General features: G+C 62.2%; 2 protein-coding genes across 2 annotated transcripts; both read left to right on the forward strand.

The window, feature by feature from the left end:
* The first annotated feature begins 118 nt into the window (after positions 1–118).
* LSM4 (LSM4 homolog, U6 small nuclear RNA and mRNA degradation associated) lies at positions 119–6,957 on the forward strand. Its single transcript, XM_040086673.2, has 5 exons — positions 119–188; positions 381–422; positions 547–645; positions 3,228–3,411; positions 5,489–6,957. The coding sequence occupies exons 1-5, from the start codon at positions 186–188 to the stop codon at positions 5,575–5,577; spliced, it is 417 nt and encodes a 138-aa protein (XP_039942607.1). The 5' UTR covers positions 119–185; the 3' UTR covers positions 5,578–6,957.
* A 4,856-nt stretch (positions 6,958–11,813) lies between these two features.
* JUND (JunD proto-oncogene, AP-1 transcription factor subunit) lies at positions 11,814–13,555 on the forward strand. Its single transcript, XM_040086683.2, has one exon. The coding sequence runs from the start codon at positions 11,978–11,980 to the stop codon at positions 12,920–12,922; it is 945 nt and encodes a 314-aa protein (XP_039942617.1). The 5' UTR covers positions 11,814–11,977; the 3' UTR covers positions 12,923–13,555.
* The last annotated feature ends 535 nt before the right edge of the window (positions 13,556–14,090 follow it).

The following is a 14,090-nucleotide window of genomic DNA, read 5'->3' on the forward strand; positions in this document are numbered from 1 at the left end:
AGGCGCGGACCGGGCGGCGCGGCGCGGCCGGGCCGCGATCCGCGCTCTGATTGGCTGCCGCGGGACCGCGCCGCGCTCTGATTGGCTGCGGCGGGACGGCGCGGCTCTGCGATTGGCCCCGCGCGGAGCCGGGGGCGGTTTGAGCGGCAGCGCCCGGCGCGGCGGCGGCTCCCGGGTCCGGCACGATGGTGAGCGGCGGTACCGGGAACCGGGAACGGGGAGGATGGAGGAACCGGGCTAGGGAGGAGGCTGGAGCGGAGGGGAGGGCTTGGCTCCCCTCTTCCCCCCCGCCAGGGATGGCGTGCCCGGTGCCCCGCTCGGTGCTCGGTGTCCCGTTGTCGGTCGGTGCCTGAGGCCTTTCTCCTCTGTTCCCCCCGCAGCTCCCCCTGTCCTTGCTGAAGACGGCGCAGAACCACCCCATGGTGAGTACCGAGTGCCGGCCACGCGGCCCAGCCCCGCTCCCCTGGCCGGTGCCGTGCGGGGGACACCGGGCGCATCCCGGTACCGGCGCTGGGCCGGCGCCCCGTGACTGCTGTTGTCTCGCAGCTGGTGGAGCTGAAGAACGGGGAGACGTACAACGGGCACCTGGTGAGCTGCGACAACTGGATGAACATCAACCTGCGGGAGGTCATCTGCACGTCGCGGGTAAGGCCGGAGCACCGGGCACCGGGCAGGGGGGAACAACCGGGAATAACCGGGAATAACCGGGCAGGGGTCACCCACATCAGTGGCCACAGCACCAGACAGGGGTCACACACCCATTGTCACCCCAGTTCCTGTCCCCAGCGGTTCCCCAGCCCTGTCCCTGCAGCCAGGCTGGCTCTGCTGTGGTTCACGTCGCTCCCGTGGAAGCGTGGCCTCTGCCTGAAATGCGGATTTGTTGTAATTATTAAGGATGTCCGTGTAATTGTTGATAAGGCCCGTAATGAAGGAGCAGCCCTGTGTGACTTTCTGCACGTCCCTGGGTGAGGAGCTGGGGGTCACGTGCTGTGATGCTGATCCAGGTTTTCCAAAAAAAAAAACCCGGAGCCTTTCCCTCTCCCAGGCAGCCTCGAACACCACGATCTCCTTTATTCCCTGCCTGTCTCTCCCCTCTCCACGTCCAGCTGAGTTCACCCACTGAGGCTGCCTGGGACCTTTGCCCTTGGCCAAAGCTGCTCCAGGAGATTGGGATCTGTGCTTTGGGCTTTGACCTCCATCGGAAATGTCTGGTCTTGTCCCTGTGGGAGGCACAGATGGATGGAATTCCGGCTGCTGTTGTGCTTTCCCTGCCCTGGAATGCCAGAGCTCCACGGGAAAGGCTGGCAGGGATCCTCGTTCTTCCAAAATTCCCCCCGCAAACCCCCCAGGTCCCGCTTGTCCCCACGACAGGAGTTTGGAGTGGTGGTGGCGGAGCACATCGGGGTGACAGAGGAGACGCCCCGAGTGAGGCTTGGGAGGGAATTTTGGGGTGGAATTTTGGAATTTGTGGCTGGATCTTGGGTCGCGGTGGGACGAGGAGGTGAATTTAGCGGGCGGGGGACTCGGAGGAGGTGACAGCAAAGCCTTGCCCAGGACACGGGTGATGATTCCCTTTTCCTTGGAAGTTTGCTCCCAAAGGCTCGGTGCTCTGCCTGGCGAGAGCAGCAGCTCAGGTTTTATTCCCTCTGGGTGATCTGGAGGGATGCTGGAGCAAGTCCAAGGTGATCAGAGGGGTGGAGCAACTCTCCTGTGGGAAAAGGCTGGGAGAATTGGGATTGCTCAGCCTGGAGAAGAGAAGCTTTGGGGTCACCTAATTGTGACTTTCCAGCGCCTGAAGGGGCCGACAGAAAACACGGAGAGAATCTTTGGATGTGGGATGGAGCGACAGGACACGGGGAAACGGCTTCAAACTGACGGAGAGGGCAGGGTTAGATGGGATTTTGGGAAGGAACTCCTCCCTGTGAAGGTGCTGAGGGTTCGGCCTGAAATCCCCAGAGAAGCTGTGGCTGCCCCTGCATCCCTGGAAGTGTCCAAGGCCGGGCTGGACGGGGCTTGGAGCAACCCGGGACGGTGCGAGGTGTGGAACTGGACGATCCCTTCATCCCTTCCAACCCAAACCATGATTCCATGGGTTTACGACCTCAGCCGCCTCCAGCCGCCCCCAAATCCCGGGTGAAGGTCTTGGCCCGGTGGCACCGGTGGCACCGGCCACTAGATGGCACGGGACAACGAGCCGGGAGCCGCCTGTTCCTCGTTCGGGGCGAGAGGCCGGAACGAGGAAGCCGCGGAGCCTGGAGCTCCATCCCTTTCCTGCATCCCGAGCCAAGGAGCAGCCGGGCGCATCCAAGGCAGGGTGGGGTGTCTCCTGGAAGGGAACTGTTGCCTCCTCTGCCTCGTCCTGGGCTTGCCCGTGCAGGCAGAGCCGCCCCGGAGAACTCGTGGCGTCCCGGCAGAGCAGGAACGGGGCGTGCTGGTTTCACCTCCTCTCCCGGGACGCGGGCTCGGGCTGGGGCAGGGAGCAGGGAGCAGGGAGCAGGCGGGTCCCGCTCCCTCCTCCCGCTTACATCATGGCCAGGGAGTTGTTGTTCGGCTCCGGGTTCTCATTCCCACAGCTTCTCGCTGAAACCCTGCTGGGCTGAGCCCTAGGGACGCCCAGGGCACCCCAGGAAAAACCCTGGAACCGCCTGGAAGCAGCGCAGGGAGGCGGCTGCTCCGAAAGTGGGCACCTGAAGATTTTTTTTTTAAATTATTATTTTTAGTGGGGTATTTTTTAATAAATACATCATGTGTCAGCTCCTTATTTCCCTCAGCTGCTCCGGAGGCTCACATCCCACAGCCAGCTGGCTGCAGAGCTCCCTCCACACCCCAGAGGAGCGAAGGAGTGGGGTGACTCCCAGCTGGAGAAGGATCCCGGCCACGGCTGCCTTTTCCTTGCCAGATTTGCGTTGCTCGCCACCGCTTTCGCTCTTGCCCCACTTTCAATTCCCCTCCCGTGCGAGGAGGGGAGAAGGGCCTTGTTCCCTCCTCGCCCTCTTCTTCTGACGTTTTCCGCCAGCGGTTGAGGGAGCTGTGGAACAAATCGAAACTCCCACTCGCTCCTGGGGCTCTGCGTTTTGGGGAGTTAAAACCCCCCCTCTCTCTCGCAGCTGCTCACAGATAACACTCCCAGCTCTTGCCCTCTCCAGAAAAGCTCAAATCGACCCTAAAAGTGACCCCCAAAAGCCGCCGGGGTGCTGCTGGTGGCCTCACGTGTTGCTCCCCAACAGGACGGGGACAAGTTCTGGAGGATGCCGGAGTGCTACATCCGCGGCAGCACCATCAAATACCTGCGGATCCCCGACGAAATCATTGACATGGTGAAGGAGGAGGTGGTGTCCAAGGGCAGGGGCCGCGGTGGGATGCAGCAGCAGAAGCAGCAGAAGGGCCGTGGGGTTGGAGGAGCTGGAAGAGGTAAAAAAAAAAAAAAAAAATCCTATTTTTTGGAGTGGGGGGAGTGGGGGATCCCTGCCTTTAAAATTTCCCCTCTTGTGCAAGGAGCAGCTCCCCTGTTTGAAACCCAGGGAGGAGCAGGATCCAGTCGAGCGAGTGCCAAGGAACAGGGAGGATCCGTGCCAGGGATGGGCCTCCCTCGTTCCTGGGGCTGGGCAGGAGCTCCAGAGAGTCTGAACTTGACTGTTTCGGCTCCTCCTGGCTGGTTTGGGAGCGTGGCCCTGCAGAACTGCGGCTTAGCAAGGCCAGGAAGAAAACAAAAGGGCGTTCTGGGTGAAAAGAGTGAAAAAAAACCCAAAAACCCCCGAGGCTCTGCCCATGGTAGCGAGAGGGAAAAAAAAAAAAGAAAATCATCTTCTCCCCGCCCTTAAAACGGGGGTTTGGGATTTCCTGATTTGTTAATGTATTTATATTTAAAAAAAAAAAAAAAAACCACCCCAGACTATCCGAGGGTTTTGAGTTCCTCCTGAAACGTGAATAATTCACGTTTCTGCTGAAAAGGGGAGGTTGCTTTCAGAAGTGGGTGACGCAGGGAGCCCTTCCCCTCTGGCGGGGTGATCCCGGGGGTGCGCTGCTCCTTTCCCCCCAGGTTATCCCGCCGGGAGCCTGGCCCTGGCAGGTTTTTCCGTGCTCTCCCCTGATGCCACGTCCTTGGGGTTTGTGGTCGCTCCCGAGCCGAGCTTCGCCTGCAGTCGGAGCTGAATTTTGGGGGAGCCCCGGGGACAGGGAGGGGTGAAGCTCTCCGCGGAGCTGCGGCGCTCTGGCTGTGCCAGGAATCCTGGCGGGGCAGCTGGGGTGGGGCTGGGGCTGTCGGGGCGATTCCTGCCCTTCCTCCCTTCTCCCCAAAATCCCTGGAGCCCCTGGAAGCTCCCAGCAGGCAGAAACGACCTTTCCAAATCTGAAGGAATCCTTTATTGTTTTTGTTCTCCCCTCTTCGCCTTTGCAGCGTGTCCGGAGCACTTGGCACGGCAGGTTATTTTTTTTTAATTTATTTTTTTAATTTTTTATTTTTAATTTTTTTATTTTTTGGGATAAACACCGAAGCCACGCTGTTTTGTTTTTTTTTTATTCCCCTGCTGTGGCAGTGCCCACCTTGCGGGGAGCAGGGCTGAGCTCCAAGGTGGAGCTCCTGCTGTTTCCATGTTGCAGCCTCAATTTGCTGATGGAATATTTTCAAGGGAGGCTTCGGCATTTGCTAATTAGCTCAAAGGTTTGGCTCTCATTACCCGGACGTGAAGGGAGGAGGGAAAGGGAAAAAAAAAAAAAAAAAAGAAATAAAATAAAATCAAGGCAGGACAATTTTGTTGGGAGGCCAGCGGGCAGGAGGGAAGCTGTAATTGTGCTCACAGTTGAAAGGATCATTGTTCCTGACACTGGTAATCCTCCTCCTTCGACTTCTTGCTTGCCAAACTCACAAGTCCCCAGCCTTTGCTCCAGGAGGAGCATCCCAGGCACCGCAGGGTTGGGAATAATTTGTGTTTCTGCTCTGCTTTGGGCACGTCTCCTCCCCTAGAGAAGCTCCCGCGGTGCCTGGTGCTTGCACTGGGTCTCCTTTGTGCAGCAGGGCCGGATCCACATCCCCTCCTCCCCAGGACGGGCTTTTGGGGATAAACCTGAGGGCTGGGCGGTTTTGGGGCTGAGGATGCTCATCCCGAAGCCCTGTGCCCTCTGCAGAGCCGAGGATTGCTCTGCCTGGTTTTGCCCTCCCAGCTCTCGGGGGACACCTGAAAACCTGGATTTTAAATCTGTCCCTTCCCCGGTTCCATTTTTTTTTGGGAAGAGACTTCAGTTTACCACGAGGTTGGCGTTAATCACGGCCTTGACACACACCAGGGAGACACTGCTGGACTTGCTGCTGAGCTTATGCACCTCCTAAAATAAAGGTCCGGGGACTGGAAAAGGAGAAGTCAAAAAAGTCACGTTTCTGTTTCCAGGACTCAAAACCAAGCAAGTTTTTGGGTAAAACACGAATAACTGAAGGCCTAAGTCATTGCTGGCTTGCGGGGACGCTGTTAACCTCTTCCTTTCTGCCCCACAGGTGTGTTTGGGGGCCGTGGCCGAGGAATTCCCGGCAGTGGAAGAGGCCAGCAGGAAAAAAAGCCGGGCAGGCAAGCAGCCAAGCAGTGAGACGCCGGGGACAGTGTGGGTTTTGTCACCTCAGGGTTGCCACGTGTCCAAAACCCTTCCCTTTCCCCGCTCTTCCATCAGAATCGGAGCCCAAATCATGTTCCTTTGGAAGCCCCTCACGCTTTAATCTGGTGGAGTTTTCGCTCCTTTGTAGTCAGTAAATCATTGGAAATATTTTTTAAAGATTTCGTTCACGGTTAAGGGCCGAGGTTCTGCCTTCTCCTGAGAGTGAATTTTTTTTTTCAGGCTCACCGGGTTTAATTTGAAATATTTTCCTGTTCAGAGGTACCAGAAGGAAGGCAAACGCTTTCTGGATTGCTTGGATTTTTTTTTTTTTTTTTAAAGTACTTGAAACTCGGGAAACTTGTTTTTGTTTGTAACAGATGTGTTTTGAACTTGAGGATGTTGTGTCTGTACATGAATAGTCCTAAAGGTTTGGGGTTTTTTTTTTTAAAAAAAACCAACAAACTTTCAAGCTCTTGCTTTTCTTCTCCTGGCCAGCGAGTTCTGTTTCTCCAGTGGCTTCAAGGAGGGATGAACATCGGCCTTCAAGGCTTGTTCCCAGGAGAGCTTTGTGACAAATGAGCGTTTCCCAATTAGTTCATTGCTAATTTGACTTCAGATTAGAAGTTTCCTTCAAAGGAACAGGGTTTTTGTTGTTGTTGTTGTTTTTGGTATTTTTGGGGGTTTTTTTGCATGAGGCTGGTGCGCCCCTTATTCCTCATGGGGGGGGATTTTAATTTTTTTTTATTATTATTTTTTTGAAAAGCCAACTCGATTTGATTTACATGGATTTTTTTTCCCACCCCCCCCCCCCTCTCCCGCTTTGAAAACTCTCTCCCTCCTGCTCTGACAACACCGAGTCCTGAACTCTGACAATTATTTCTCAACCTAATTTCTTCCAGTACCTGGTGATTGACCTCGCTGTTTGTCCCTGTCACTTCCTTCCCCAGCCACCAATTATCCTCCCTTGGGGACACAGGTGAACGTGTCCCTCCTGTAGGTTCAGGAAACTCCTGGGAATTCCCAGCTCGGCTTGCTCCAGTCTTCCATCCCTTGAGCAAAACACACCCTCAGAATATCCTGGCTGATCCCAGCGGAGCTCCTGCACCAGGGCACGGGGGGAAGAAACAGCTCTGGGTGTGCCTCAGCATCCCCCGGATGGGTGAAACAGCTGAATTCTGGGGGAAAAAATTGATACTGCGACTTGTTTTGAGCAGGGTTTTGGGTTTGTACAAGTGGTTCTCATGTTGGAGCCTCCGCCATCGCCGCTGTACTGAAAAAGGAGTGAAGAACGTGCTTTTGTAGACTTTATTTTTTTAATGTTTGTAGAACTGGGCGCGCAAGCGGTGAGTGAGAATAAATCTCCGGCCTCTTCCAGCCGCCTCCCTCCGTGTGTGTGTGATGCTGCTGGGCCCTGCCCGGCCCAGAACCCTTCCCTGAGCCCTGGCACCGGGGGATAAATCCCTAAACATTCCGTTCCCAGCGCCAGCCACGTGTTCTCCGTGGAGCCGCTCCTCGCTGAGGCCCCGAGCAGCGCTCCCTGCTCATCCCAGGGAGCCGGTTCCAGGGGCTGGGGTGATGTGTCCTCCCTCCTGGAAAACTCGTGTGGCATTTTAACAAAGCCCAGGCTGTGTCAGACTTTCCCCTTCCCGACCTGCTCCCTCCCTTCGGATCCCTCCAGCCGCAGAGGCTCCGTGTGCTGTGGCTTCCCTGCTGGAAAGGGAAAACAGCTCCAGCCCTGCTGGGATTTAAAGGTCTGGTTTTTTGGCAGGAGAAATCCCGACTGCAACAATGGGACCTTTGGCTCCAGCTCAGGGTAGAGCCCTCCAAGTTCTCCTTTATCTCCTGGCCGAGCTCTGGGGGTGAGGTGATGGAGCTCGTTAAGTTCTGCGTTTGTTTAATTAAACCACCGCGGGCTTTAGCAGCGTTCCCTGCCTGCCATTTCCCCCATCCTCCCCTTTTCCATCTTCCACCTCCTCAGGAAGATTTTTGTCCCCCCACAAAGGGCAGCTGGGTGGCAGATGGCTCTGTGGAAGCGCGTGGATGGTGACGCTCAGCTGTCACCTCGGGGCGTTTCTGCCCCCCCAAAAAATGGGTGTCTGGGGCTGTCCCTGCCCTGTAGCAGCGCGTGGAGGCTTAAAAAAAAAAAAACCCAAAAAAACCCCCCAAAAATCAAACAAAACAGGGAGGAGCGAGATAAAAGCAACAACCAGAGAGGAGGAGGGGGAAAAAAAAAAAAGGGTTTGAGCCTGGCTGCCGGCGTGGGTGGGTGCAGAGCCTGGCAGGGCCAACGCGTCCCGCACGGAAAGACCCAGCAAAGGGCACCCTGGAAACCCTTCCCGGGATATTTTGGTGGCAGTGGAGCCGGTGGCAGCCGCGGGTTCGTGTCTGTGACCGCCCCACGGTGACTCAGAACTTCTGAGCCTCGCCGAGGAGGCAGCACAGGAATAGTTACACACCAGCGACGCGGAGGGAGTGGCTGCCGAAATATTTCAGGGCTGTGCTAAGCGACTAAAAATACACGTCAAACCCTCCTCCTCCTCCTTTTTTTTTCCTTTTAAAATCTGTTTTCTTTCTCTCTTTCTGGTTTTTTATTTTTTTCCTTTTTTTTCTTGTTTTTTCTTCCTTTTTTTTTCCCCCTCTAATTCTTGTTTTTGGTTGTCGGAGGCCCCTGGGGGTTCCTCGGGGACAGGGCAGGTTTGGGGACAGGCGCTGGCAGCTGTGACTTCTTGTTTTCCCGGCTCGGTTCCTCTCTCCCTGCCCGTAGCAATGACTAAGAGGCAGCTTCCCCTGCGTGCCCAGTGCCTGCCGTGCAAATCCCGGGGTGCAAACCCCGCTTGTTCCCTTTTCCAGGGAACGTGGATGCAGCCCTGGTAGCCCACGGGCGCCTCGTGTCCATCCAGCCCGTGTTCTCAGTGTCCAGCGCTTTTCCTCAGCCCCTGGCCGGAGCAGGATCAGGCACCTCTGGTGGCACACAGGGAATGGCCCTGGTGGCACACAGGGAATGATCCTGGTGGCACACAGGGAATGATCTTGGTGGCACACAGGGAATGGCCCTGGTGGCACACAGGGAATGATCCCGGTGGCACACAGGGAATGATCCCGGTGGCACACAGGGAATGGCCCTGGTGGCACACAGGGAATGATCCCGGTGACACACAGGGAATGGCCCTGGTGGCACACAGGGAATGATCCTGGTGGCACACAGGGAATGGCCCTGGTGGCACACAGGGAATGATCCTGGTGGCACACAGGGAATGATCCCGGTGGCACACAGGGAATGGCCCTGGTGACACTGCTGGAGGACAGCAGGAGCCGTGAGGATGCTCCGGTGGCCGCGGCCTCGCTCGGAGCCCGTCGTGCCTCGCCGAGGTTTGGGCTCATCCCAAATCCTTACCCGGGATAAATACAGCCCGGCTGGCAGGTGGCAGGACACTGACTCGGCCTCCGGGGACAGCAGCTTCAGCCGTGGGGACAGTGGCACTGCCACCAGCTCCCTTCACGGGGACCTCCCCACGGGTCTGCCCGACACTGATTCACGCCCCTCATTAAACGCTCATTAAGGAAATGAAGCTGCTGGCTCGCTGCGGGCGTTGGGTTCTCGCTTTGGGGACACGCGGCACGGGCAGCAGCGGTGACAGGCTGGGAGCAGGATGCGGGGAACGCGGCAGGGCGAGCCCCGGGGGGCTGCGACCCTTGCGGGGAGGGGTGGCGGGGATGCGGCGGTGGGGCCCGGCCGGAGCGCGGCTCCTGGCTCACATCGCTGGCCGCTGGCCAGCCGCTCTTCCCGGGAGGCCCCGGGGCCGGCTGGTTCCTCCGTGGAACGGCCGGAAGCGCCGAAGCTGGGTTCTGCTTGCCCCGGTTTCGGTGGGCGAGCACGGGTGGGTAGCGCGGGGCCCGCGGGGCGCAGGTGGCCGTGCCCAAGGTGTGTCCCTGTCCCGGAGTCCCCGAGCGGGGTTGCTTTACCTCCTTTAAGGGGAGGGGTTTTTTGTCACCTCCCGCCTCGGTCCGTGTCCCTGGCCGGCCGGGTTTGGTCAGGATGGATGGAAAGTCTGAACCTGCCGGTCCGGCCGCGGCCGCGCCCGTAATGAGGGGTTTGGAGCGGAAACGGGGACGGAGGCTTCACCTGGGAGCTGCTCCCCGGCCGAACCCCCGGGACACCCCCGAGACACCCCCGGGACCCCCCGGGACACCGGCACCGCCACTGCCGCCCACCCTGGCTCAGGACACCGGCGACAGCGGGGGACACAGAGCTGCGTCCGCTCTGCTTTAGCTGAGATTTAATAAACTGCGTTCGTTTGGGATTTAATTAATGGCAGCTGTTGGCGGGGAGCGGGTTGGGGGGGTGTTGAGGGTAGATCCCGGTTGTTCCCTCGTGCCTCAGTTTCCCCAGTGCGCTGTCCTGGCTGTCACCCGTGTCCCCTGAAGCAGGGGCTGTGCCGTGCCCGGTGCCACGCCGTCCCCACAGCCCGTGCCGTGCCACACCGGCTGCGGGCAGCACACAGGACGGACACACCGGGCCGGGAGCTCCAAGCACCGGGAGAACCGGGGCCGCGCGGCGGTGTCCCCCGAATCCCCTCCACGTCCCCCCGGGCGCTGACACCGCTGATTTATCGCCGGCCGGGATGCATCTGGCCGCAATTAGAGCCGGCTCAACGTCACCCGCCCCGGTGTCCCGGGGCCCCGCGTGTGCCCGCGCTCTCGGCGGAGCGGGGGCCGCATCCTGCCCGGTGGTGGTGGGGGGGTTATCGGCGGCCACCGGCGCTGCCTCCCCCCGCGCCGGTGACGTCAAGCGCTGACGCCGATCCGCCCCCTCAGCCGCCCGCGGGCTCGGCCGGCCGTGACGTCTGCCGCCGCCGCCGTTAACTCCTTCCGCGGTGCCGCCTGCACCGGGCTCGCCGTGCCCCCGGTGCTGGGTCCGCCCGGAGTGACCGCGCGGTGATGGGGTGACACCCCCCCCCCCCCCCGGTGAAGCGCGCTCGGCTGCTTCACCGTGAAAACCCCGGTGCCACCGGGAGACGCAAACATCGCGGCGGCGACACGGGAGGTGCGGGGACACGCGGGAGCGGCGGCTGCGCCCCGGGTCACGCCAACGCCGCTGTGCCACGCTGCGGGCTGAGCCGGTGGCTGTCCCGGTGTGTCCCGCACGGGTGGTGGCCTGGCTGTCCCCTCAGGTTCCCGTCAGGCCCCGTGGCGGTGCCTGGCCCGGTGTTTGTTTGTTGGTTGGTTTATTTCTTTGCCGTACCCTTTTTACAGCCGGGGGCCGGCTCGGTGCCAGTGCCCAGTGCCGGTGGCCGGTGCCCATGCCAGGGACAGTTCTGGTGTCGGTTCCCATGCCCGGTTCCCATTCCCGGTGCCCGGTTCCCGTGCCCCGTTCCCGATTCCCAGTGGTCAGTTCCCGGTTCCCGTGCCCAGTTTCTGGTGCTCTATGCCGGTGCCCGGTCCCTGATTACCAGTGACCGGTTCCCGGTGCCCTGTGCCTGGCTCCCAGTGCCCTGTGCCCGGTTCCCGTGACCTGTGGCTGGTTCCAGTGCCCGGTTCCCGGTTCCCAATGCCCTGTGCCCGGTGCCGTTCCCGTGCCCTGTGGCTGGTTCCAGTGCCCGGTTCCCGGTGCCCAGTGCCCTGTTCTAGTGCCCCGCTGCCGTTCCCGTGCCCAGTTCCCTGTGCCCAGTTCCCGGTGCCGTTCCCGTGCCCGGTTCCCGGTTCCTTGTGGCTGGTTCCAGTGCCCGGTTCCCGGTGCCCAGTGCCTTGTGCTCGGTTCTAGTGCCCCGTTCCCGTGCCCTGTGCCCGGTTCCCGGTGCCCAATGCCCTGTGCCCGGTTCCCGGTGCCGTTCCCGTGCCCGGTTCCCGGTGCCCAATGCCCTGTGCCCGGTTCCCGGTGCCCAATGCCCTGTGCCCGGTTCCCGGTGCCCTGTGCCCGGTTCCCGCCCCTCCCTTTGTGCCCATCAGCCCCGGCGGGGCGCGCGCCGGGGGGGCCACGTGACCGCCCCTCCCCCGCGCTGACGTCATCCCAGGGCCCCGCGCGCTGTTGTCCCGTTTACCCGCCGGTCGCCGCGGCGACGGGGCCGGGGGCGTGGCCGGGCCGGGGCGCGGCCTCCTCCCCGCGGAGGCGGGGCCACGCCCCGCCATGCAAAGGACGGCGGGCGAGGACGTCATCTGCAGCCAATGGGGGCTCGACGCGGTGAGGTCACCGCGGCGGCGCCGCCTATTTAACGGGGCGCGGGACGCGCGGCCGCGGCAGACGCGTGTGCGCGCGCGCAGGAGCGGGGCCGCGGCCGGTGCGCACCGGGCGCCTCCCCCCCCCATTCCCCCCCCCCGCGCCCTCCCCGCCCCGCGCTCGCCCCGGTCCTCCCCCCGCCCCGGCGCCGTTTCCCCCGCAGCCGGGCGGGGGAGGAGGATGGAAACACCCTTCTACCATGATGATGTGTTGAGCGGCCTCGGCAGCGGCTTCGCCCCGTCCTCCGGCAGCAGCGGGCTCCTCCTGCCTTTCCCCGGCGGCAGCATGATGAAGAAGGACGCGCTCGGGATGGCCTTACCGGAACAGGTGGCGGCGGCGCTGAAAGCTCCCGGCGCGGCCAGCGGCGACGCGGCGGGGCTGATGGGCTCGGCCGAGCTGGGGCTGCTCAAGCTGGCGTCCCCGGAGCTGGAGCGGCTCATCATCCAGTCCAACGGGCTGGTCACCACCACCCCGACCAGCGGCCAGTTCCTCTACCCGAAAGCGGCCGCCTCCGAGGAGCAGGAGTTCGCCGAGGGTTTCGTCAAGGCGCTGGAGGACTTGCACAAGCAGAACCAGCTGGGCGGCGGCGCGGCGGGGAGCGGCGGCGGCGCGGGCGGCGGCGGCGGGGGAGGAAGCGGCGGCGCGGGCGAGCTGCCCGCCGCCGGGATGGCCCCGGAGCCGCCGGTCTACGCCAACCTCAGCACCTACCCGGCCGTCAGCTACGCCGCCGACCCCGGCCCGTTCGCGGCGCCGCCGCCGCGGCTGCCGCCGCCGCCGCCCCCGCCGCCGCTAAAGGACGAGCCGCAGATCGTGCCGGAGGTGCCGAGCTTCGGCGAGAGCCCGCCGCTGTCCCCCATCGACATGGACACGCAGGAGCGCATCAAGGCGGAACGGAAGCGGCTGAGGAACCGCATCGCCGCCTCCAAGTGCCGCAAGAGGAAGCTGGAGCGGATCTCCCGGCTGGAGGAGAAGGTGAAGAGCCTCAAGAGCCAGAACACGGAGCTCGCCTCCACCGCCAGCCTGCTCCGCGAGCAGGTCGCCCAGCTCAAGCAGAAGGTGCTCAGCCACGTCAACAGCGGCTGCCAGCTCCTGCCCCAGCACCAACACCAGGTGCCGGCCTACTGACCCCGGAGGGGCCCGAGCCCGGGCACGGACCGAGGGGGCCCGGGCAAGGACCCAGGGAAGCGCGGGGGGAGCGCCCGCCCTGCCCCGGGCATGGACCGAGGGGAACCGGGGGAGCGCCCGCCCCGCCCCGGGAACGGACCCGAGGGGTCCCGGCCACGGACCGAGGGGAACCGGGGGAGCGCCCATCCCGGGAACGGACCGAGGGGAATCGGGGGAGCGCCCATCCCGGGAACGGACCGAGGGGAATCGGGGGAGCGCCCGCCCTGCCCCGGGCGCGGACCGAGGGGTCCCGGGCACGGACCGGGAGGAGCGGGGGAAGCGCCCACCCCGCCCCGGGCGCCGACTGAGGGGTCCCGAGGGGAGGAAGAAGAGCGATGATCGGCTCCCCCCTCCATCTCCCCGGACACAGACTGAGGTCTCTGAGGGGGGAACCAGCACCGGCTCCGGACCGTGGGCACCGAGCACGCCCCGCTCCCCGCGCACGGACGGCGGGGAGGGAGAAGCCGGGGGTGCGGGGGGTGGTTTTTTTTTTTCCCCGCCGCGCACGGACTGAGAGGGGCCCGGGCCGCTCCCCAGGGCCCCTCCGCGCCCCACACATTCCAGTCAGGTCCCAGTAAAACCCCGGCACACGGAGATTTGGCCTCTCGCTCTTTGCTGCGCCGCCGAGGGAAGGGAAGGGAAGGGGCGGCGCGGGCAGGAAGTGGCGCGGCCGGGTGCCATCTTGGGGTGGGGGGTGCCGGGGGTGGTTTTGGGGAGTTTTAGGGAGTTTTAGAGGGCGGATAGAGAGCGGGGAACGGGGGAGTGAGGCCCCTCCAAGGCTGGCAAAGAGGCTCTGGGCATCGCTGGAGAGAGGGTGGAGGGCGAGGGGGGGGTCCGCGGGGTTGTTATTTTTGGGGAGGGGGGTGTTTGGGGTAGCTGGGAAAGGGTGTGGAGGGTGTTTGTGGGGATGGGATGTGGGGATAGTGAAAGGTTGGGCTGTTGCGGGGGCTGTGGGGGGTATTTGGGCTCTCTTGGGGTGAGCATTGGGTGTGTTTGGGCTCCCCTGGGGGACGAGGGGTCCCCCACTGCTGGTCCTGTGGCTCTGCCCCGCCAGACCTTCTCTCCGTGTCGGGGGGTTCACAAACACCCCCCTGCCCTGGCCCCCAGCGCTCACCCAGCGAGGCCGGGC

Source organism: Hirundo rustica, chromosome 26 (genome assembly GCF_015227805.2).
Source record: "Hirundo rustica isolate bHirRus1 chromosome 26, bHirRus1.pri.v3, whole genome shotgun sequence".
Taxonomy (NCBI): Eukaryota; Metazoa; Chordata; class Aves; order Passeriformes; family Hirundinidae; genus Hirundo; species Hirundo rustica.